Source organism: Protopterus annectens, chromosome 17.part0, assembly GCF_019279795.1.
Source record: "Protopterus annectens isolate FY-2018-M chromosome 17.part0, PAN1.0, whole genome shotgun sequence".
NCBI classification, from domain to species: Eukaryota; Metazoa; Chordata; order Ceratodontiformes; family Protopteridae; genus Protopterus; species Protopterus annectens.
In genome coordinates, this window is record NC_056751.1 from 46,304,292 (window position 1) to 46,329,424 (window position 25,133).

Consider the following 25,133-nt stretch of genomic DNA (forward strand, 5'->3'; position numbering starts at 1 on the left):
TACCTTAATCAGGGGTTCTATGCCCCCTCCAGATAAGAGGCCTAGGGTGGAGCCAGAGGTGGAAGGATTGGAGCATTCCTCAGATTACTCGAGTCTTCGGCTGAAGACATTCAGGATTTTCCTCCTTATTCTGATTCAGATGCAGAGGATTCTAGTCCTTCTGCTTCCCCTCCAGAGGATTTTTCTTTTTCTGAAACCCTGCATTCCATGAGGGAGCATTTTAAGTGGGAAGGTCAGGATTTCTCAGATTCTCGAAAGAGACTTAGGGAATTTTTGTTTTTACCACAGCATAGGCCCTTGGCTATACCCCCTGTTTTGGATGTTGTTCAGGATGTTTTCTCTGAAGCTTCCCTTAATCCTGATTTTTTGTCTCCTGCCCCGGTCAAGCCAGACAGGTATTACAGAGTGCCAGAGGCTCATAAATATTTGTATAAGAGCCCGAGAGCTGACCCGGAAACTATTAGCCAGGGACCTAAGGGTGTCAGGGCTTCTGTTGTAAAGAATCCAGTTCCTATGGATAAAGATTCTAGAGCTTTGGATAGGTGGGGTAAAAAAGTGTATACCTCTTCCACTCTAGCAATGAGGGCTTTGAATTGCCAGTTTCATATGCTGAAGTACCAGAATTTTCTCCTAAGTCAGTTAAAATCTAAGGTAGATGCTTTGGCAGAGGGCATAGAGTGTAAGGAATTGCAGGATTTAGTTCATGCCTCTGATCAGGTGGGTAAGCATTCTTTGCAGTGTGGTTTTGATGCTCTTCAGGCTTCTTCCAGGGTGGCTGCCACTGGATCAGTTATTCGTAGGCACGCCTGGCTTAAGGATCAGAACTTGTCAGAGCATGTTAAAGCTCGAATTTTGGATGCTCCCTTCAATCTGAAGTTCTGTTTGGTTCTCCTGTGGAGTCAGTTTTGAAGAAAATGGAAGACAAAGCTAAGTCTATGCAGACAGTTAAGGATTTTTTACAGGTGCAGCCCCCTAAGTTTAGCAGAAATTGGCCTACTAAGGGATGGGCTTATCCTTCTTCTGATTTACAGTCTAGGGGCAGATCTAGACGTGGTAGGGGCAGAGCTCATGCTCAGGGTTCTTTCAGGCCTAGGACGTGGAGTTCCCCTGCACAATCTTCAGGTGAGGGCAGGGGTCAGCCTTTTCGTAAACAGACCCAATGACCTGTATCTCCAGCTGCCAGATCCCTCCTGTCTGGCAGCACCTCTGGGAGGAAAGTTTGCCCTTTTCAGGCAAAATTGGCTTTTAGTCACCCAGGACAAATGGGTGTTGGACATTATAGACTGAGGCTACAAGTTTTATTTTCACACCTTGCCTCCTTTCAAAGGCATGCCAGACGTTCCTCCTCAGCAAAAGTTGGAGGCTCACAAACAGATTTCTTTACTTTTAAAAATGGGGGCTATTCAGGGGGTCCCTCCATCAGAAGTGGGCCTAGGATTTTATTCTCGCCTGTTTTTGGTACCAAAGAAAGGAAACACTTGGAGGCCAATTCTGGACTTGTCTATTCTCAACACATACCTGGACATTCCCAAATTCAAGATGTTAACTTTGCAACAGCTTCTGCCTCTGCTAGGCAAAGATCACTGGATGGTAACTCTGGATCTCAAAGAGGCTTATCTTCACATTCCTATCAGGCCCAGCTGCAGGAGGTTCCCGCGCTGGCTGGCACTTTTCATTATCAGTTCTCTGCATTGCCCTTTGGCTTATCTACTGCGCCCAGGGTGTTCACAAAAGTCCTGGCTCCGTGATAGCCTTCTTAAGACTAAGGGGAATACAAATTTATCCTTATTTGGACGATTGCCTGATTCTTGCTCAAGACAAAGTCAAGTTACTTCACCATCTTCAGTATGTTATGACAGTGTTAAGGTGCCTAGGGTATTCTGTGAACGAAACAAAGTCCAGTCTAGTACCCTCTCAGCACATGTGCTTTCTGGGTGTGAGACTGAACACAGCCTCTCAGATGGCGTTTTTGACCCCGGACAAACAAAGAAATCTTGCCCTTTACTTCCAGCAATTATCTCTACGGTCCAGGCTGACTGCAAGGACAGTCCTTCAGGCCTTGGGGTTCATGGCATCTTGTATTCTGGTGCTTCCCAATACCAAACTGCATATGAGGAAGCTATAATGGTATCTCAAAAGCGTATGGACTCAACACTGCCACGATTTGGACACTGTCATTCAGATAATACCTTGCATCCAAAGAGAATTCTTGTGGTGGGCTCAGGAATGTCACCTAAACAAGGGACTCTCTGTGACCCGACCAGAGGCGAGTCAGATCTTAACGACAGATGCCTCAGACATGGCTTGGGGAGCACACTTCAATGGGAAATGGGTTCAAGACACGTGGCCTCCCAGACTACAACATTTGCATATCAACATGAAGGAGATGTTAGCAGTCCAATTTGCCCTGATGGCCTTCAAGGATCTACTTCAACCAGGACAGGTGTTGATTCAAACAGACAACACAACAGTCATGTGGTACATCAACAAGCAAGGGGGAACCCATTCGCACCCTCTTTGCAGACAAGCTATGATTCTGTGGGACTCTGCTCTCAGTCTGCACGTCACTCTTCAGGCAAGGTTTCTGCCGAGCACAGAACTCCTTAGCAGATGTTTTGAGCAGAGAGATGGTGGATCCCCATGAGTGGAAATTGGATCCTCATGTATTTCAACAGTTGACGGTGGCTTGGGGAACTCCAGACATAGATCTGTTCGCTTCTCCACTAAATTTCCAACTGCCAAAGTTTTGCACAAAGCTGTTTCACCCAAAAGCTTGGAAAGTGGATGCTCTATCATTCAGTTGGAACAACCTTCACGCCTATGCCTTCCCTCCTCTCCCTCTTCTTCCCAAGGTGCTCTTGAAGGTCATACAGGACAAGCCTTGCATGATTCTAATAGCCCCAGATTGGCCACGCCAGCACTGGTACCCTCTGCTGAGGAGTTTAGTACGGAGCCTCCTTGGCCTTTGCCATCAGTTCCACACCTTGTCCCAGGCAAGCAATCATTTCCGCAATGTCAGGATACAGTCCCTGCATCTGACAGCTTGGCATATTCTGTTTTAGACCCTGGGGGGTCGCAGCTTCCTCAACAAGTTTTGAATGTCATTTTGGAGGCCAGACGGCCTAGTACCAGGAAAGTTTATGCTGATAAATGGAGGAGAATTTTCTTTGGAGCAAAACAAAGAGCTATGATGTCTCTGTGCCTAATTTGAGTGTTTCACTTCAGTATCTTACAGAATTATTAGACAAGGGTTTGTCTTTCTCCTCTGTAAAAGTTCATGCTGCAGCCATTTCTGCTCACTATGACTGTGACCCTCCTTTATTCTCTCACCCTTTGTTTAAGCAATTTCTTAGAGGGCAAAAACATAAGACCCCAATGAGACCTCCTACTCCTTCCTGGGATCTCAATTTTGTGTTGGAAAACTCACTTTACCTCCTTTTGAACCTGCAGCTACATCTGAGTTGAAGTTTTTGTCTTGAAGGCTGCTTTTTGTTGGCCATTACGCCTGCTAGAAGGGTATCTGAATTACAGGCTCTAATGGCAGTTGAACCTTCCTGATTTTTCATAAGGATAGGGTCTCCCGCGCACTAACCCTACTTTTATGCCTAAGGTTGTTTCTAATGTGGCATTAAACCAATCTATTCATTTGCCTACATTTTATGCTGATCCCCAAAATAAAGGGGAAAAATTTTGCACTTTTGGATATTCACACGCAGTTGCGCTATTATTTGAGCAGAACCAAAGGGTTCAGGCAGTCTCAACAGTTGTTTATTTCTTTTGCTTTGGGTTCTCAGCGGAAACGTGTTTCAAAATAAACTATTTCTAAGTGCATTGGCCATTGTATTGCTTTTTGTTATTCTCATCATGGTAAGGAGGTTCCGCTGAATCAGACCTCATTCCACTAGGGCGACTGCCGCTTCTACTGCTTTTTAAGGGAGTAGCTACTAAAGATATTTTGGAGGCAGCTACTTGGAGTTCAGTGCACACTTTTTCTAAACATTACCATCTCCTCTTTATTCCAAATCTAGGGCTGGGTTTGCCACTGCAGTTTTACAGGGCATGTTAGCAGCTCCCAATGCTTTATGATTTTGCCAACCTCCCTTTACCTTTGCTTTGGGATTCTACCCACAGGTTATGACTGCAGCAATGTGAGATGAAGAACATAGTACAGTTTTGCACCTACCATAAATGTAGATGTTCTAGATCCACATTGCTGCAGTCCAATTTACCCTCCCTCCTTCCCCTCTGTAGTTTGGGGTGGTTGTGTGGTTTGTGCTGTAAATATTGTTTCTACATGGGTGATTGGGTGTTTTTCCATTTTTGGCTATGGCCTTTCTTTTTAAGGCCTTCTGACATCTGGGGCAAGAAAGACTGAGGATATGGCGTCGGTCATGCGCTTTAGTACCACGGCGTACTGACGTCAGATCTGAGCGACCATGACAGACGCCAGCCTAACACTTTGGTATTCGGGCCGACCGAGGACAGCGGACTACCCACAGGTTATGACTGCAGCAATGTGGATCTTCGAACATCTACATTTATGGTAGGTACAAAACTGTACTTTTCTAGATATTATAGCCAACAGGGCTATGACAGTGTCACAGTAGTTATAAGCATCATTCCTAATCAAGTGGTGTAAATTTGTCTCAGCAGTTAGACAAAATATCTCCATGTTACACTAATGTAGGGCTAATGTGGAAACAGATTCTTGTAGGGTAAGGATGCCACAGAGATTATTAGGGGCCTCTGTGAGGTGTTGCTAGACTTATCCCAACTTAAACTAATGACCAGTTTTACCATACTTGTGAGAAAACATAGAGACTAGCTTTACCAGGAGCTCTAGTCTGCTAACTAAGAAGCCCATGTCCATGCCCAGATTAAGATATGGCTCCATTTAACCATAAAAAAACTTAACACTGCAATCTATGCTCACAATGACCCTCAATATTAATAATGTTTAGCATTTTCATCCAATATGTAGTGGACCTCTTCAGAACAAAATTCACTTAAATTTATTCACTTTAAATAGACAGTAATTTCATGATTCTAAATTATGTACGTATCACCTGATCTTAAATACAATTTAACAATATTTAAAAACACATAAACCACAATGTTTACAAACTACAAACATTCTTACTATGCTTGTAGAATCGAAATCAGAAAATCAGAAACATATATATAAAACCAGAAAGCATCTTTCTTTCTTTGAGTGTGGCATTTTTTCTGCTTTGTGCATGTGCTTTGGTTATTTTTCCATTTAAGACCATGATATAATGTGTATTGCATGCTTCTCATTTTAAACTCGTTACCAGGATAATCAAATTCATGCAGTGGGCATTATGCAGCTGGTGCCAGCCTAAGGCACATGCTATGAGACATACCTCTCAACTGTCCAGATTTTCACAGACTGTCCAGACTTTTACCTCATATTTTTGGTCTGTTCCTCATAAAATGTATGGTTTTCTAGCAAGTCACTGATGACCAAAGTCACTAAAAAAATGACATACATTTGAGTTTCGGACTTCATTTCCACCAGAAAATGCATGCTAACACAAATACTGCTGTTCTAGCAACTTATCTAAGTTTATAGGAGTAATATTTAAAATCTGTCCCTAGTTATGAGCTCTAGTCACCTTATTATTTTAGGGTTTGTCCAGATTTCTTCAGCTAAGAAGTTGAGAGGTATGCTATGAGGTTGTCCAAGAAGTAACTTCTGACTTCAGATTTAGATATTCCTGGAAACGGGTTTGGTTCATCTGACTTTGTAACCGTGGCATTAAATGTTCTAAGGAGGAGGAGGATATTCGGGAAGTATAATTGTATATGTTGATCTTACTCATTGCCACTTACCTGACCACGCTGAAGCTGTGGAAACAAAGAAAGGGACTGCGGATGCATATTTGGTCAAATGAATCAGCATTTTGTACTAGGGTGCCTCATTCCTAGTGGCTTCTCTTAAACTGTAAGAAGTGAAGGATGATATCCGGGCAGAATTTCTTCTTAAAAAATGACTAATTGAATTGTTGGTTAGAATGCTTTAGGTTGTAGGTGGTGCCTGCATGCAACCTGGAAGAGGTAAAAGCGTCATTAACCATGTGTCTTGGAGTTATAAGAAAGGCAAAAGGTAGTGAACTGTTTCTTTCTATTGTGTATTTAACTTTTCTGTGATTTGTTGCATGGTTTTGATCTGAATGATATGTATGTCTGCATGATGTCTATGTGACTGATAACTTGTAAAACTTGATAAGGCATATGAAGTTGTGAATAAAAATAAAAAAGTAAACAATAGAAAGGAAAAGTTTACCACTTCTAGATATCATGTAATCCTAAATAACAATGGGCCAGTCCAAACGGAATGAGGATTCTGTGATCTAATAGGAAAAGATCGTTGTGAACTTGGACGTCTGTGAAATGAGTAGTAAATGACACTCACGTGGACTGTACCATGGAAAGTTAAAAACAATGAATGTAAAGGGAAGATAAAGCATTTCTTGTTATAATAAGCATCAGAGTTAACTTGTTAGCACACAGAACTTGCTTGTCTAAACATTGCTGTCTCAAAATGCTGAGTCAGTAAATAACTATCTGATTAGCATGTTAGGATTATGACTCACTACTACACACTCACTACAACATTTCCAGGAAATGAAATAGACTCCAGCTACAGTCATAGTGACATTATTTTGTAATTAGTGACATTATTTTGTATTTTTCACGTATCAGAAGGATGTATTTGTTTTTTCTGAAGACTGAAGTTAGTCACAATTCTGAAAATGCAGAAAATGCTTATTCTGCAACCCTGAAAAATACTGGATAAACAAAATGATCTCGCCTGACTGTGTTGTTAATGCATAACACAATCAAATCCCTTTAGAACTTTCACACTGGAAATTCTAAAGAGTAATATATTTCAAATTTTCTTGCATACCTCGCAACTGTACAGATTTTTGCAGAATGCCCAGATTTTTTTGCCGCATATTTTTGGTCTGTTTTTCACAAAATTATGGTTTTCTGGCAAATAAACGGTAAATCGTTCAAGACTGAAGTTAGAAAATAATGACAGACATTTGAGTTTCAGACTTCATGTTGTTTTTGTTGTTTGACTTTTGGCTTTTTCCCGATAACACAGCGGAACTCCGGTCCGCTAATGACTGGCAGTAGATTTTTACGAAATGCCGAGGTGCCAGCTCGACGCCCAACCTTCAACAAAGGCATGCCCATTTACGCACACATGTCTTTCGAACGTGACCCAACCACGAGGAGGACATGCACTCTCCACACAGAAGGCACTCCGAAGCCAAGCCGAGTACTGTTCAGAAAATTCTTACTAATGCAAAACCTGTTATTCTGTCAACTTTCTAAGCTTGTAAGACATATATAAAAGTTGTCCCTATATTTGAGCCTTTATCCCACTTTTATTTATGGCTTTGTCCAGATTTCCTGCTCTAAGAGGTTGAGAAGTATGGTCCTTCATCTGGTCATATGTTACAAACTAGGCAAAGTTTGACTCTTAGCAATCTGTATGTGTGTTAGACTGACTTAAGTGTTTGAATTCTACCTGAGTAGTCCAGCCATACAGAACTCGTAAATTTGATAGTGTGCTAAATGTTTGATTTTGTGGAAGTCTCATTAAGTCTTTTGACTTGTATTAACAAAACTATATAGAGAGCTGAACATATATATCAAACAAATATATCAACTCCAAGATTGCATATAGTGTAGTTAAGTGCAATCTTGGAGTTGATATATTTAATTAGCAGGGGGTGTGGGGTGCAGGGGGCTTGCCCCCCTGCATATATTTGGTAGAAATTGTTATGATTTATGTTGTTTAAGCTGAGTTTACGCATAATATGTGTTTTCAGTATTTTGAGTTTCAGTATTTTGAGTATTCAGTATTTTGAGCTTTCAGTATTTTGGTCTTCAGTATTATGAAGTTTTGTCATTTTCAGTATTTTGAAGTTTCAGTGTTATGAAGTGAATCCATATATATATATATATATATATATATATATATATATATATATGTGTGTGTGTGTGTATGTGTGTGTGTGTATATTGAGTCTAAGATTACACAATCTCTGAAAAAATGAAAAACATAAACAAAATTTGAAATTTACCTTGTCCTTCTTTTCCAGAGCCTGCAACCTCAAAGCCAAGAATAGCATTTGTGACCAAGCAAGAGCCAACATAATAAAACAACAAAAACATTCATGTTTGACTTAGCATGTACAATATTTAATAATGTACTCAAACTTGTGTTCCCATTCTGAGTGCCCACATAAATTGTGGATAATTAAGATATTAACTGTAATTAAATATATGCATTTCTATACAAAATCATGAAATTCATAAGCTATAGTACTAAACCATGAAGAGTGGTATTTAATAATTTAAATAATAAGGCTTCAAGTTTGTATTTATGGGACCAGTAATCACATACAAAATGAACCAGAATATTTACGGAAGTGTGGGGGTTGAGCTTACCAAAAGGGAGTGAACAGCTTAATCTCAGAGCTCTAGATCTAAAAGTTTTTTGCTTATGGAGAAAACGGAATTAACAGAGTTCAGGCTTAAATCTTCATGTCACGTGGCATCTAAACAGAAGCTGTTGCTCATTGGACATGGCACTTCCTTCAACTTCAAATGCTAATGCAAACCTGTTATTCTATCAACTTTTTAAGTTTGTAAGAGCAATATTTAAAAATTGTCCCTATTTTTTAACCTTTGTCCCACTTTCTCTATGGCTTTGTCCAGATTTCTTGCTCTAAGAGGATGAGAGATATGACTAAGACAAATACACATCAGCAAAAAGTAGTTTCCATTGACAGACTGGAAAAGAAATGATGGTCCTACAGTATTTCTCACCTACGTCTAAAACTGACCTTGCTTGACAGTCCTTGATCTTTGGCAAAAAGTCTGTTTTACATGATGGAAGCAAGAAGTTCTGCTGGAACCTCAGATATAGCTTGAGAGAATTTATTTGTGACGTATTTATTATCTAAGTAATGCTGCAATTTCAAATGAGTAATTTTCATATACAGTCCTATTGCCACCTTGTTGTCCCTAGCAGACTTGGCCAATCAAATGGGGCTTAGATGTTAAAAGAAGAGATAGCATAATAGTAGAACCAACACTAAGTTCCCCAGAGACAATTGAAAGCAAAGGAAAAAATTCATTTAGTAACTATTCTCTGAGTTCAACCTACACACGCTTGCCAACACAGCAAAGGTTGTGATCCATACCACATAGCTTCATTCAATGCATGATAAAAAGAGATTGTGTTAGACAGTAAGTACCTGAGAGTAAAGGTCATTATTGACTGAATATATTTTCTTTGAGGAATGTTTTGACCAATATAGGATAAAAAAAAAGCTTTGCTAAGAAGAAAAGTTTGTAGGTGGTTCTACAATGTGAATGATGTTTTCAAAATTCCATACAAATTCTTAAAAGGAAATTTGAAGTGAAATTTCAACTTTAATTATTCACATTGAGGAGTAAAAACTCTCCAGACCACCCCCATGGCCCCATCTAGGGGCCTTTGCTTCCTGCACCCAGTTCTGTGTTTGTTGCAGATTGCATAAATAGGAACATCCCTAACAAGGAAACTGTACTTTTGCATGCAGCAGACCTTTCTACTTGCAATATGCATATAAAGTGTATTCCTGCCTAGTCTGGCTGGATTCAAAAGTGAAGACATCTTTGTGTATGGACACCTTTTCATGTCATACAGGGGGATGCAAAGCATTCTGACAATATTACATTACACAGCACATTTACTGGTGAAAGGTGAAAATGGAGCAAATGCATTTCCAGTTAAAAGACAGGGATGTCATGAGACATGTTGATGTTGAGATTTCAGTGTTGTATGGAGCTATTTGAAATTCATCACTGCATTTATGCTGGAATGTTTTCTTAGATACATCGTGACGGTGAAGATTCTTACATACGTCATGACGGTAAAGATAGAATGTTTTCTTACATACGTCATGACAGTGATGATTCTTACATACGTCTTGACAGTGATGATTCTTACATATGTCATGAGGTGATGATTTCCACATACAGATTTGCAGGACTTGCATATGGCATGTGATCGTGATGATGGAATGTTTTTCTGCTAGCACGTCATGAGACGGTGATGATCTACATAATGCATGACGGTGATGATGAATGTTTTCGTATACAAGTCATGTGACAAAGATGACTCCATACACAAGTGACGGTGATGACTTAAGACAAGCGGCATGATGTAGTGATGATAGAATACCGGTTTCACGTATTATGACGGTGATGATTCTTACATACGTCATGACAGTGATGATTCTTACATATGTCATGAGGTGATGATTCTTACATACGGCATGATGGTGATGATGGAATGTTTTCGTTATTAACACGCCATGACGGTGATGCATTTCACACAATGCATGACGGTGATGATGGAATGTTTTCTTACATACGTCATGACGGTGATGATTCTTACATACGTCATGACGGTGATGATTCTTACATATGTCATGATGGTGATGATATAGTTTTTCCATGGGAGGTGAGATATTAGCAAAAAATAAAATGAATCTTTTTAAAGGTGCTACTAGGTGAACTGCAGTATATTCCACTTTACTGACAGAAGAAGGTATCTATACATTTGATCTTGGTAAGATAACTGTATGCTTTTTGTCTTGGTAGTTTCCATTAAATAAACTAAACCTTGTTTGTATTTTCCTTGTTTAATTTATATACCGTTTTAGCTGCCTGTTAATAATGCTTATCCACACTCACTGATAAGAAAATGATGTGTATAATTTCAACCTTATTTTCTTAATATTCTGCCATTTCCTGATCTGACCTGTGTTTGTATCTATCATTAATATGTGTAATTATACAGTGCTCACACAATGTGACTTCTATTAATATTATTGCTGAATATATTCTCAATTAAGTTCAAGCAATGGGACCGCAGAAATTTGTTTGCTTTTTAGTCTTTAAAATGTGATTTACTATCAGTAATAGCAGCTGCTAGATATAGGACAATTTGGTTGTGATGTGAGTTAGATAAAGATGCTCTGACTACAAGATATTTACTTGTGAAAGGCTATTAATTATGATTATTCAGGTGTACTCTTACCACCAGCTGCATAGCCAGCTATTTAAATTATATTGTACAAGATGACAATATGGTCCAAATATATATAACCCCCAAAGAAAATTATTACTGCTCATAGGTATTTACTAGAAATAATTACATTATAATACCATGCAAACTGTAACATCTAACATGTACACAGTAACAATGCTAAGTCATTACTGTAGAAACTACATGCTTTTGTAAGAGGGCCTGGACACCATGCACATCCCTAATGAGTGGTTCTGCCCCCATACCTAAAATCCCTCTCTCTCTCTCTCTATATATATATATATATATATATATATATATATATATATATGTTGTTAGGGCACCACTAACATTGAAAATATCAAAATACTGAATCAGCCGAGTCCGGTCATTGCGTTACCGAGGTCACCGAAATATTGCGCATGAACACAGAACAGCAGGCTCGGCACCATTGGCTCTTGCCACCAGGTCAACCCAAAGACTGCACATAGTAAAGCTGGCAAACTTTGGGAGTAAATATACATAATTGCTAGGATGGGCAGGGGCTGGGTTCCCCATATACTAGAAAATTGTTATGATTTATGTTGTTGCCGAGGTCACATAATATGTGTTTTGCATTTTGGAGTTTCAAAGTATTTGAGTATTCATTTTGAGCTTTCGCATTTTGTCCTCTTCATATATGAAGTTTTGTCATTTTCAGTATTTTGAAGTTTCAGTGTTGAAGTGAATCCATATATATGTGTGTTATATATATATATATATATATATATATATATATATATATATATATATATGTATATATACATGTGTGTGTGTGTGTGTGTATTGAGTCTAAGATTACACAATTCTGAAAAATGAAAATGATGTAAACAAAATTTGAATTCCCCACTTGTCCTTTTCCTTTTCCAGAGCCTTGCATCCCCTGGGGCCAAGAATAGTGGGCTTCAGACCAAGCAAGAGCCAACATAATAAAACAACAAAAAACATTCATGTTTCGACTTAGTAATGTACAATATTTAATAATGCACCAAACTGTGTTCCCATTCTGAGTGCCCACTTAAATTGTAGATAAATTAAGATATTAACTGTAATCAATTAAATATATGTACTTATACAAAATCATGAAATTATGTTATAAAGACTAAACCATGAAGTGGTATTTAATAATTTAAATAATACCAAGTTTGTATTTATGGGACCAGCAATCACACAAATGAACTGAACATTAAGGGAAGTGTGGGGTTGAGCTTTAACAAAAGGAGTGAACAGCTTAATCAGAGCCCCAGATCTAAAAGTTTTTGTTTATGTTTTGTTTATGTTCCGTTATGCCGGAAATTTAACAGTTCTTAGGTGCTGTCTTGGAAATCAGGCTTGCCGATTATGTCAGGTCGGTGTGTTGGAATGTTCAAACAGGTTGTTGCTCATTTGGACATGGCACTAGAAATAGCCGCGGATGACCCGGCCCATATTCCAACACTTGATTATTTTGCTGCACCCCTAAGAAAATTGACTACCTGGATGAGTTAATTGCCAAGGTGGTAGCTGACACTGGAGTTAGGAAACAAGAAAGCACACTTAAACTGGAAGCCACAGGATAATCAGGGACCATAATCACTTTTTTGGACTCTGCAGTGAATGCACAGTCTTCTGGACTGCAAGACACTATGGTGTTGGAGGACAAGCAGGCACTAGAGATGGCTGCATTACCTAGGAAGGCTGCGGAAAGTGATCTCTTACAAACAGAGGTGTGGGAGAAATAATTTCCACCTTCTGTGCCTACCAGAACAACTTGAAAAGAGCAATCTACGTGCTTTTTTAGAGGAGAAGGTCCTTGAGGCCCTGGACCTCAGTCCTGTGTCTCCAATAATAGTGAATAGGGCACATTGAGTACTAAACTCTTTAGGTCTGAAGGGATCTTTTACAAGACAAACTGTATTTGGTCTGCTTAATGAAGCTGATAAATTTCAGCTCCCCATGCATGGTAAGGAAGGGTCCCAAAAAATGCTCGGTGTTGGCTTAAGTTCTGCCAAACGATACCAAACAATCAATAAAGCAAATAATCAATGTATAGAACACACATGTATCATGGTATTTATTAAAACCTTCTTAAACAAACAAACAGATGAAATGGATGAGTTTTCAGGTATCAACCCTTCATCAGATAAAACATAAAACTGAACAAATTCTAATACCATATCCACCTCAATGAAATTCAGTAAAACCCTCCTATTTTATGGGCGGGTTTCGTGGGGGACTATATCATTCAAAACCAGGTCAAAATATTGAAATTAATATTGAAAGTTAAAATATTGAATACTTAAAATATTGAAATTGTACATCATATTATGAACTGTTAAATGGAATATAATGAAAATACTTATCAGTAGAGGGGCAAGCTTCGGCATTACCCCTGCTAATTGTCAACTCCCAAGATTGCACATAGCGTGAAGTTGGGCGCAATCTTGAGTAAATATATATACTCAGCAGAGTGGGGGGTGCAGTGGGGGCTTGCCCCTGCATATATTTTGTAGAAAATTGTTATGATTTATGTTGTTTAGAAAGCTGGAGGTTCACGATAATATGTGTTTTTTTCAGTATTTTGAGTTTCATTTTTTTATTTATTCAGTATTTTGAGCTTTCAGTATTTTGGTCTTCAGTATTATGAAGTTTTTGGTCACTTTTCAGTTATTTTGAAGTTTCAGTGTTATGAAGTGAATCCATATATATATATATATGTATATATATATATATATATATATATATATATATATATATATATATATATATATATATATGTATGTGTGTGTGTGTGTGTGTGTGTGTGTGTGTGTATATTGAGTCTAAGATTACACAATCTCTGAAAATGAAAAACATAAAGCAAAATTTGAAATTTACCTTGTCCTTCTTTTTCCAGAGCCTGCATCCTCAAAGCCAAGAATAGCATTTGTGACCAAGCAAGAGCCAACATAATAAAACAACAACAAACATTCATGTTTGACTTTAGCATGTACAATATTTAATAATGTACTCAAACTTGTGTTCCCCATTCTGAGTGCCCACATTAGAATTGTGGATAATTAAGATATTAACTGTAATTAAATATATGCATTTCTATACAAAATCATGAAATTCATAAGCTATAGTACTAAACCATGAAGAGTGGTATTTAATAATTTAAATAATAAGGCTTCAAGTTTGTATTTATGGGACCAGTAATCACATACAAAATGAACCAGAATATTTATGGAAGTGTGGGGGTTGAGCTTACCAAAAGGGAGTGAACAGCTTAATCTCAGAGCTCTAGATCTAAAAGTTTTTTGCTTATGTTTCTGTTTATGTTCCGCAAAAGCCGGAAATTTAACAGAGTTCTTAGGTGTTGTCTTGGGAAATCAGCTTGCCCATTATGTCAGTCGGTGTGTTGAATGTCTAAACAGGAAGCTGTTGCTCTATTTGGACATGGCACTAGAAGAAGCTATGGATGACCTGCCCATATTCCACCACTTGGATTATTTTGCTGCACTCCCATGGAAAATTGACTACCTGGATGAGTTAATTGCCAAGGTGGTAGCTGACACTGGAGTTAGGAAACAAGAAAGCACACTTAAACTGGAAGCCATAGATAACTGTGGGACCAAAATCACATTTTTGGACTCTGCAGTGAATGCACAGTCTTCTGGACTGCAAGACACTATGGTGCTGGAGGACAAGCAGGCACTAGAGATGGCTGCATTACCTAGGAAGGTGAAAGATCTCATAAACAGGTGTGGGAGAAATAATTTCTACTTTCTGTGCCTACCAGAACAACTTGAAAAGAGCAATCTACGTGCTTTTTTAGAGGAGAAGGTCCTTGAAGCCCTGGACCTCAGTCCTGTGTCTCCAATAATAGTGAATAGGGCACATTGAGTACTAAACTCTTTAGGTCTGAAGGGATCTTTTACAAGATAAATTGTATCTGGTCTGCTTAATGAAGCTGATAAATTTCAGCTCCCCATGCATGGTAAGGAAGGGTCCCAAAAAAATGCTCGGTGTTGGCTTAAGTTCTGCCAAACGATACCAAACAATCAATAAAGCAAATAATCAATGGCAGAACACAGCTATGTATCACAGGTATTTATTAAAAATCCCTTCTTAAACAAACAAACAGATGAAATGGATGAGCGCTTTCAGGTATCAACCCTTCATCAGATAAAAACACATAAAAACTGAACAAATTTAAATACCATATCCACCAATGAAATTCAGTAAAAAACCCTCCTATTTTTAAGGGCGGGTTTCATGGGGACTATATCATTCAAACCAGGTTTCCTGTGAGCCATAAGCTCAATTATCCATTTTGACTCTATTAATTTTTTAAAAGCATTAGGTCAAGTCAACAGAGCCAGGCCACGGGATACATATTTGATGGTGACACTCAATGTACAGAGTTTGTTTACCATAATAAGTAATGACTATGGCATTGAAGCTGTTGCCCAGTTGTTGAAGGATTTGGATGTCCCCGACCATAGGATAAACCTTTTGAAGAATATGTTTGGCCATAGTTCTTGACAATGAAAATGTGATATTTTTAGAGTGCTTCAAACAGGCATATATAGACAAGTACAGGGGGTAGCTATGGGTAAATTTCACCTGTGCTAACTTTTAATATGCTAATTTGGTTTCTTTCATATTGGGAGAGAAAGCATTTGGTTTTTTGAAAAATAAAAATTGGTTGGAATAAAATTTGTCTATATAAACATTTTGTAAGAGCAATGTTTCTTTTATCCTATGGGAAGAGGGACAAGGCCCCTGTGTTAGCTACATTTGTGACCTATTTACACTCAACTGACTTCTTTTTGAGAGTTTACAATGGAATGTTCTTATACACATATGAATTTTTAGATGTACATATATCATACAGACTTGTGAAGGAGTTTAACACAAGCCTGCTACAGGAAGGATTGTTAGAAGAATCACGTTACTCTGCTATAATAGCATGCCATCCCACAGTTCCACCTTCCCCAACATCATATAGGGGCAGATCAGTAGAATATCTAGGATCTGCACCTAGCTGACCTGGCATGTTATGAAGGAGAAAGTTATCTTAATTTGAATAGCTGCTTAATAGATGAGGGGTTATAAGGAGGGCATTATTAGCAAAGTGACCAAATAAACAAATAGAAACACAAAGGGGCAGAGATTTTAAACTCCTGGATTAAGCATTGATGGCTTATGTAGTAAGTGGACAAATCATACAAAACAGATTGGTTTTAGCCCAGCCCACAGGTCATGCTTACATATAGCAGTGACATTAGGGATCTGTGAAATTGTGCACACAAAAGCGGAACATTCTCATCAGTATTGACAAGAGATAAAAAGGACTTGTTGATAAACTAGGTTTTAGTTACCCAAGGAAAAATAAAAACTTAAAAGGATATTTTTATGTGGGGGAAGCAGACCTTAAATAAACCATTATTCAAAGTGCAAAATTGGGCAGTGTACCTTGTGGGATGTGCAAGGCTTGTGCATATATCAACAAGGACCGGCTTTTTGTACATCCAGTAACAGGAAAAGGTTTTTCATTTAAAACAGAGACCAATTGTAGAACTACTGACTTGGTTTATTTAGCTGGTGGCACAACGTAGCCTGTAGTTTCCTATGTAGGAAAGCTTGAACAACATGTTTAAAAGTTAGGGTGTTACAATACTTTCAGCTGTAGAGACTGTATTCCACACAATGCCTTTATAGACATATAGAGAGGCATAATTCCATACACAAGTTTAGTTTAAGGCCATAGTTATTGTGAGGAGTAACAATGGGGAGGGATATCAAACAGCTGACTAGATTAATGGAACAAAATGGACCATTTGAGCTTATGGCTCTAGGAAACCTATGGTTTGAATGATATAGTCCCCATGAAACCCATGTAAAAATGGGAGGTTTTGAATTTCATTGGTGGATGCTCATTATTTAAATTTCAGTTTTATGTGTTTTATCTGATGAAGGGGTTATTGAAAGCTCATCCATTTCATCTGTTTGTTTGTTTAAAGAGGATTTTAATAGAAATACCTGTGAGACATAGCTGTGTTCTGCATTGATTATTTGCTTTATGGTAAGGAAGGGAAGCCTTTCTTGTTGCTAGGAAGTCAGTTAGACTGTTTCAAGTTTTGCTATGGAAACCTTATAGAAAGGAGAGAGTTTAGGAGAGACAGGTAACTGTGCTAAAAGGCTATGCCCAACACCTTCTCATTTCATAACCAAGAATTCTCTGTATCAAATACTCAAAGACCCACTAGAGGACAAATCATTTTTCACTTTGTCCTTACAAATATAGCAATTATATGCACTTTCCCACTGCTATACCCCTTTTGTAGTCAAATCTGACCAGAAATTGGTAACTTTCTCTCTCAAAATCCATAAACAGCTGATACAAATATCACAATATTCAAAACCTTCAAAATGGACACACTTCCTATAATTCTTGATGAAGTTTCTAAGTTCAAGTATAACTATGCCTCCCCAAATATTGACAACATCAACAAGGACCCAGCTTTTGTACATCCAGTAACAGGAAAAGGTTTTTCATTTAAAGCCAGGGCCAATTGTAGAACTACTGACTTGGTTTATTTAGCTGAGTGTACAACATGTACCAGTTTCTATGTAGGGAAAACGAACAACATGTTTAAAGTTAGGGTGTTACAACATCTTTCAGCTGTGAGGAACTGTGACCCACACAATGCCCTTTATAGACATATAGAGCATAATTCCACACACAAGTTTAGTTTTAAGGCCATAGTTATTGTGAGGCTAAACAATAGGGGAGGGGATATCAAACAGCTGACTGAATTAATAGAGTCAAAATGGATAATTGAGCTTATGGCCCACAGGAAACCTGGTTTGAATGATATAGTCCCCATGAAACCCGCCCTTAAAAATAGGAGGGTTTTTTACTGAATTTCATTGGTGGATATGGTATTTAAATTTGTTCAGTTTTTATGTGTTTTTATCTGATGAAGGGTTGATACCCGAAAGCGCTCATCCATTTCATCTGTTTGTTTGTTTAAGAAGGGATTTTTAATAAATACCTGTGAGACATAGCTGTGTTCTGCCATTGATTATTTGCTTTATGGTAAGGAAGGGGAAACCTTTCTTGTTGCTAGGAAATTCGGTTAGACTGTTTCAGGATTTTGCTATGGAAACCTTATAGAAAGGAGAGAGTTTGGGGAAGACAGGTAACTGTGCTACAAAAGGCTATGCCCAACACCTTCTCGATTTCATAACCAAGAATTCTCTGAATCAAATAATCAAAGACCCACTAGAGGACAAATCATTTTTCACTTTGTCCTTACAAATATAGCAATTATATGCACTTTCCCACTGCTATACCCTTTTGTAGTCAAATCTGACCAGAAATTTGTAACCTTCTCTTTCAAAATCCCTAAACAGCTGATACAAATATCACAATATTCAAAACCTTCAAATGGACACACTTCCTATAATTCTATGATGAAGTTTCTAAGTTCAAGTATAACTATGCCTCCCCCCAAATATTGACACAACTAGTAGTTATGCAAATGAATTCTATACTTTACCAGATCACTGTATAAATCTGTCAACCCCTACCAAAGCTAAATAAAAAGGAAAGAGCAAACACAACCAGACAGGTGATTCATATTCATAAATAAACAATAGAGTAGGAGTAAAAATCTCATCTGAATATCTTGTAAAACTGAAGACCCACAAATCAAGGGCAACATCAAAAGGCTAATAAAGGTATTGAAAAACTACTACCAGGGGAAACTAACACTTCCTCTGTACACAGGCTGACATCAGAAACTAAGAATAACTACAAATCTATCTTTACTTACATCAGGAAGTTATGAAATATCACCCAACATTGCCCTGAACCTTTTAAAAGCTGAAAGATACAACAACAACTCTCTGAGTAGAGAAGCATGTTGGGGGTCAGGTAATTCTCAAACAGCTGAGTCTGGTAAATGGGAATGCTTGGGAGATAGATGCTGTACATATGTTACAGTTAGTGGTACATTTAGCAGCTAATCCAATTAGTAGTTAATTGCTTCTTGTCTTACTGAGTCAGTTGAAGAGCTTAATATTAGTTACATTGTAGTCTCTTTCTGTCATCTGATAAAGATTAGCTGCTCCAAGTAGAATAAATGTGTGTCTTTTTTTTCGTCTTTTCTGCACTCAACATTTCAAGTGATCACATTCAATAGGGAGCCCTTCACAGATACTGCAAGTATTTAAGAATTATTATAGTGATATCTATGTTGACCCACTGACTCACAATTAAAACTTAAATGTGATCAGTTCTTTCAGGATATAGTCTTCCCTAAATTGCCAAATGAGCAAAAAAGTTATTTATCTCCCCTATTACTTTGGAGAATTTATTTCAGGCCCCTGCTAGGGCACCCTCATCATCCACTGTAGCCCATGTGGAAGTTTAAATCTGTGTTCAAGGATCAAGTAACACCTGTAGCCTGAACGATAGTGCAGCAATTGGTAACCATTGCCATCCATGGGGGAAATGCATGGAGGAAAGCAGGCAGGAGGAGACATCACAGACAAGCAGGCCATGAGCTTGAATGGACCTTGGAAGGACTCACAGAATGTTGATGTGAAAGACAGTTTATTTACATAGAGGGACTGTGATAAGAAATGAATATAAATAGCAGGGCTGTCCTAAGACTATAGCAGTAGAAGACTTTTGCTACCTTAGGTGCTACAAACTAGGGAAGGCCAGGAACAGGAGGCAGGTGGACACATTAAAGTAGCTCTCTAACTCTCATTCCAATATTAGACTGATGTTAATTGTCCCTGGTATTTCTTCTGATGTCTTACAGAAAATCCTGAAAATCCTAATCATCATATGACCACCAGCATCACTGTAACATGAAATAGAACTGCATTCTGCACTTACCCACAAAGTCACAACCATTTTCTCCATCAGACCTTGGTATTCCATTATATAAGTAACTCCATAACAAATCCAGTGATCTCTTGAAGTAGTTTAAATGCATAAAAACCTAATGACAGGGTTTGTTTGGTATAAATATTCGAAGGGTGGATGGTACCTACACTGCGGTAATTTACAATATTTAAAGGCACCAATCAGTTGAACATTTGCAGTGTACAAGGCTTGAACCATAACACATACATATAATGAACAATCATAGCATTAAAGTAAATACATAGATACATGTAGGATAAGTCTAGCTTAGTGCCAACGTGTGCTCCTTAGTAGAGTACTGTTCCCTGGATATGTACTCCAGTGCATAATGCATATGTGTGGGAAGGGTGATGCTGTGTAAGATGTAATGAGGATTGTGTGATGCACAGGCAGCTGTAACTTACATTCTGCCTCTATGGCACAGAGGGAGGAAACCCTGACTATGACTCAGACTGAGTTCCACTAATGGCTCAGGTAATGGAAGAGACAGGCAAGGGATGGTGGGAGTGAGCAGTGTACACTGATTTACCCATCCTGAGTGTCGATGGTTATCCTAAATGACCAGATTGCCCTGTGCAAGCTGTGACTTGCACAACAGTTGCAGTAGGTCCAGGGTATATCAACTTAGCAATCCAAGCCAGTGACCTGGGCACTTAAAGGCATTTGTGTGAGAGGCCACCCATGCTAAAGGAGGCCAAAGAATGCCCTTGCAGTGATTTGGATGCTCACATCAGCCAACAGGGAGCAGGACCAGGGACCTAATTAAAAAAAAAAAAAAACTCTGATATCTACCTTTGTGATGGTTTCTGAAGATGGGAGGGCTAATGGTTACCATGCAATGGGTGAAGAAAAAAAAAAAGAAGTTGCTACACCCAGCACAGTCTGTTTCATGGCTCTAGGGCTCATTGCAACTATACAGCTATGTGATTTGACTACCTGGGTGCCCAAGCGTTCTGATTTGATGATATGTATCCCTTACCTTGTCAGTTAGGGATTGGGCATACATATGCTGACATCATCATGACATTAGCCAAATGGCATTCAGTTACAAGGCCCCATAGATATGAAATTATCACATTTTTGAAGTAACGAATCAGGCATTACTAAATGTTACTTTGATTTTCTGGATTTTGTATTACCAGTATCAGGGTAATGACAGCCAAAAAGAAACTGTCAGGTGGAAGGCTGTTCTGTATAAATTTAATTTAGTACATTAATCACTGTTTACACTACTTAACAAACAAAGTCAGTATGTTAAAGTATAAGGACAGAATGTATGCTGAGATCATTACGTATGTAAGAATTTTCTTACACCATTAAGTTATTTTTGTATATGAGTGTTCAGGAGCACAGAGAGACAGAATTTAATGCTAGAAATAAAGATGAGGAAGTAATTTCTCCTTATACATTCTGTTGCTAAATATTAAACATTATTTTGTGCTAAAAGGTTGCAGAATATGCCTTTGAAGGCCAGTTATATCATGTAAGGGTTTGTGTTAAGAAAAAATTCATCTGCTTGTGTAGGCATTATACGTGGTATTGAGTGCAGGGTGCAATGTAGAGGTGGTAGTGCCTTAAGGATGTGGATCTGGGGCACACTAACGTGAAACATAAACTGAGCTACTGAAGTCCGGCTTGGCATTTTATGCTGATAGTTACCTGCAAGGTAATGTAGTTCAGTGCACCTCTTTAGTGGTCATTCTGAGACTTTGTAGGAGAAGAGTATAGGTAAATGCAGTAAACGCTTTGGATAAGCCTACATACAACATGTTACAGGCTCCGAAGGCACAGCAGATGAGCAGAGCTAGTGGCATATGCTGCTACTGGGATGTTTTCCCAAATGTCTTGTTACTCCAAATAAATAAGCACGCGGTTGGTGCCTAAGGAAGCTGGTGCAACTAACTCCTAATGGTGCACTCTGGAACAGCAAATGAACAATGGAAGAAGTCTTCAAATGAGTTTAAGGTCTGAACAATTCCTGTTGCTGGGGTTGACTTCAACAGTTTTTCAGTAACAATGAGTCATGGTTTGATACATCCCATCTGTGGAATTTGTACCATCTGTAAGGGAAGGTACAATTGCTTACAAACATGACCTCACCACTTGAGAAAATGTCTTTTGTATGTAAGCTAATATTCTGTTTCCCACATCTGTAAACAGAAGGGAAGGACAAGGGACAGGCACTCTGGTAAGTAGGATTATACCTGTCAACAGTTCCTGATTTGGCAAAACATACCTGATTTATCCTCATATTTTTGACCTGCCTCTTGTAAGTGCTTGATTTTCTGGGAAGTCATTGACAGCAATTACAATAAGTTAAGTTATGCCAGATATTATTGTTTCATAATGCGTATTGCTCAGAAAATACACGTTGATGTAAAACCTGTTCTTCTACTAATGTTTGTGTGAATTAAAGTAATATTTACAAATTGTCTTTGATTTTGTACCTTTGTCCTCGCATTATTTTGTCCTTATACACAGTTCTTGACAAAGACCTTGAGAGGGGTAGGATCATGTTATATTTGTTAAATGAAGACAGAGAATACCTTATGAAAAACAATACTAGGCACATACCTCTCAACTCCTTAGCACAAGAAATCTGGGCAAATCCAAAAGTAATGGGGTGATAAAGGCCCCCAACTAAGGGACACATTTTAAATATTGCCTTAGAAATTTAAAATAATAGGTTTTGCTTTAGCATGTATTTTCTGAAGGATATGAAGTGTAAAACTCGACTATCTGTTATTATTTAGGGGCCAGTCTTTAACAATTTGCCATAAAAACCCACAGATGTTATGAGGAACAGTCCAAATATCTGAGGAAAATATCTGGACATTCTCTGAAAATCTGTACAGCTAAGCGGTCTGCTAGGCATGCTATAGCTGTTTTAGGTTAACCTGCATCAGGGTGCAGAAAGAGAAGCTACAAGTGTGAAGACAGAGAAAGCAATGTATGCAATGGCTTGAAAAGACACAGTGAGAGCTGTGGTGGCGATTGTGATCATGATCTGTTTATGAAGCTCATTCTTCAGTTGAAATTAGACGATGGGCTAATCTATTTAAAAGAAAATCCAATGCTTCTTTTTTTGCACACTTAAAGTATTAATTGTTTGTTTGGCTATACATAATTAGTGTTTGAAATATGTAGTCAGAATATAGTACCATCACTGACAACATATTACATAGCATATTTTGTCATACAAATATGCTGCAAAACCCAAACATTTAACACAGTTTGAGTCCCCTGTTTTTCATTACAGTTCCGCTTTTAGGAACTGTAATTCCTGCGCTTGAACCAGAGAGTGTGTACAGGTAACAGCAATCAAAAACTTAAAAAAAGTGTGCTTTCCCATTTTCTGAACACACGTTCCCTACCACTCAGCCTTATTTAGGACAAAAATATTCAGTGTGCTGGAACTGAAAATCTTGCCTTTTACTGAATGGCAGTACATACAAAGGAATCCAGACTACTTCAGGAAATACTAACATATTTGCAATAACTAAACAGCTCAGTGTGAGGTACTGATCTCTAGAAGAATTTTATCTCTGCCGTTGTTTTGCTCTGCATGTGATGTTATAAATAATCACAGGAAGAAAATTGCTAATACCTTTGTCACTATGCACACAGCTGCCTTGATGACTTTGGTCAGTTAGCAGCCATCTCTATTAATCAGTAACCTGTCTGATTACATTTTTTGCAAAGCGCTAAGCAAGAACTTAACAAGTGTGTGGTGGGGAAGTTCAGTGGCAAAGGCAGAGAAGAACTACTGGAATGAAACAGAAAAGAAAAAGCTACAAAATATATTTGGCTTATCTGTCTGTGATAGATAGTGTTTTCCTGAGTAAAGTGATCAAGAGTTAAAACAAACGAATATAACCAGTGTGGTGGGGGGGGGGGGGTTAACTAAGTTAATGGAGTGAGAAAAGACCTTGCTTTCCCTGACAAGTGAAATAGCACAAATTGTGAATACTGACAGGGTTAAGAGCATCTGTTATACTAATGCTGCGCATATGACTACAGCTGGAAGTCAAAGAAAACTCAAAAAGGAAACCATCAACACTGATATTTCCCCTGCCGCTTTTTCTTCATCTACTGCTAAAAGCACAGAGATGCACTTACTGATTCCAGGGAAATACTAGCCGACACTGCCAAGAAAGCAGCCCTACATGTTTGGTGTACAGTATGGAGGAGTACTCTTACAGAGTCACTGACTGTTCCAGTGTGTGTGTATCTGTAGACAAGTGAGATTCCTACCTACTTGAAGCATGACAGAAATTATCATTTAAGGGAAACAAAACAGAAGCTGAAATAAAATGATATCTTCCTTTGGCATTCTAACCGGGAACAATATTCTTCAGTGAGCTTTCAGCCATCGTTGATATTCACATTTGTTTCTAATCCATGACCTTTTGACGGGAGCAGTCTGCTTCCCAGCTGAGAGAAAAATACATTTTTCTCACAACATGCCATTTAAAAAGATATTATATAACCTTTGCCAGACCATCATCTTGACATTTAGCTCTGTCTATTATTTCTTCTGACGACAGGAGGGATCCTAAATTGCACATTTGAAGAATGTGCACATGAAAAACAGTAAAAGACTGATATCCATGCATCTTTGTGCAGTGTGAGGTTTCACTGGAACCAGATTGTATGGGAGGGAACTCAATATAAGCAATGCCAGAAAACAGAAATGCCACAGTCCGCTCCTCTGGGGCCTTGCTGAATACCAGTTTAACTCCTAAAGCAACCTACAGAAAAATTAAGAGATGCTTCAGTTTTCGAAGAGGTATGTGCTTTTATAAATTTAGTCTGCTTTTAATGTGTGTGTGTGTGTGTGTGTGTGTGTGTGTGTGTGTGTGTGTGTGTGTGTGTGTGTGTGTGTGTGTGTGTGTGTGTGTGTGTGTGTGTGTGTGTGTGTGGGTGTGTGTGGCATGCATGTATTTATACATCTCTAAAAGTGATGCTTATCACATCCTAAATCAGTGGCTACTGTTTACTTCACTTGGCTACTCTGCTGAATATGTTAGCACACTTTACTCATAATAAAATCCTTAGCTAATGCCT

General features: G+C 38.4%; 1 protein-coding gene across 7 annotated transcripts in view; it reads left to right on the forward strand.

Moving 5' to 3' along the window:
* Window positions 1–25,133, forward strand: part of ARHGAP24 (Rho GTPase activating protein 24) — a 2,476,452-nt gene that overhangs the window by 2,191,198 nt on the left and 260,121 nt on the right. The window contains exon 1 of one of the 7 annotated variants that reach the window (XM_044058917.1): window positions 23,992–24,855. The exons of the other annotated variants lie outside the window; for them this stretch is intronic. Coding sequence (XP_043914852.1) covers window positions 24,744–24,855 — 112 coding nt within the window. The 5' untranslated portion in view covers window positions 23,992–24,743. Of the gene's footprint in view, window positions 1–23,991; window positions 24,856–25,133 lie in introns of those variants that run through there. 7 annotated transcript variants of the gene reach the window in all.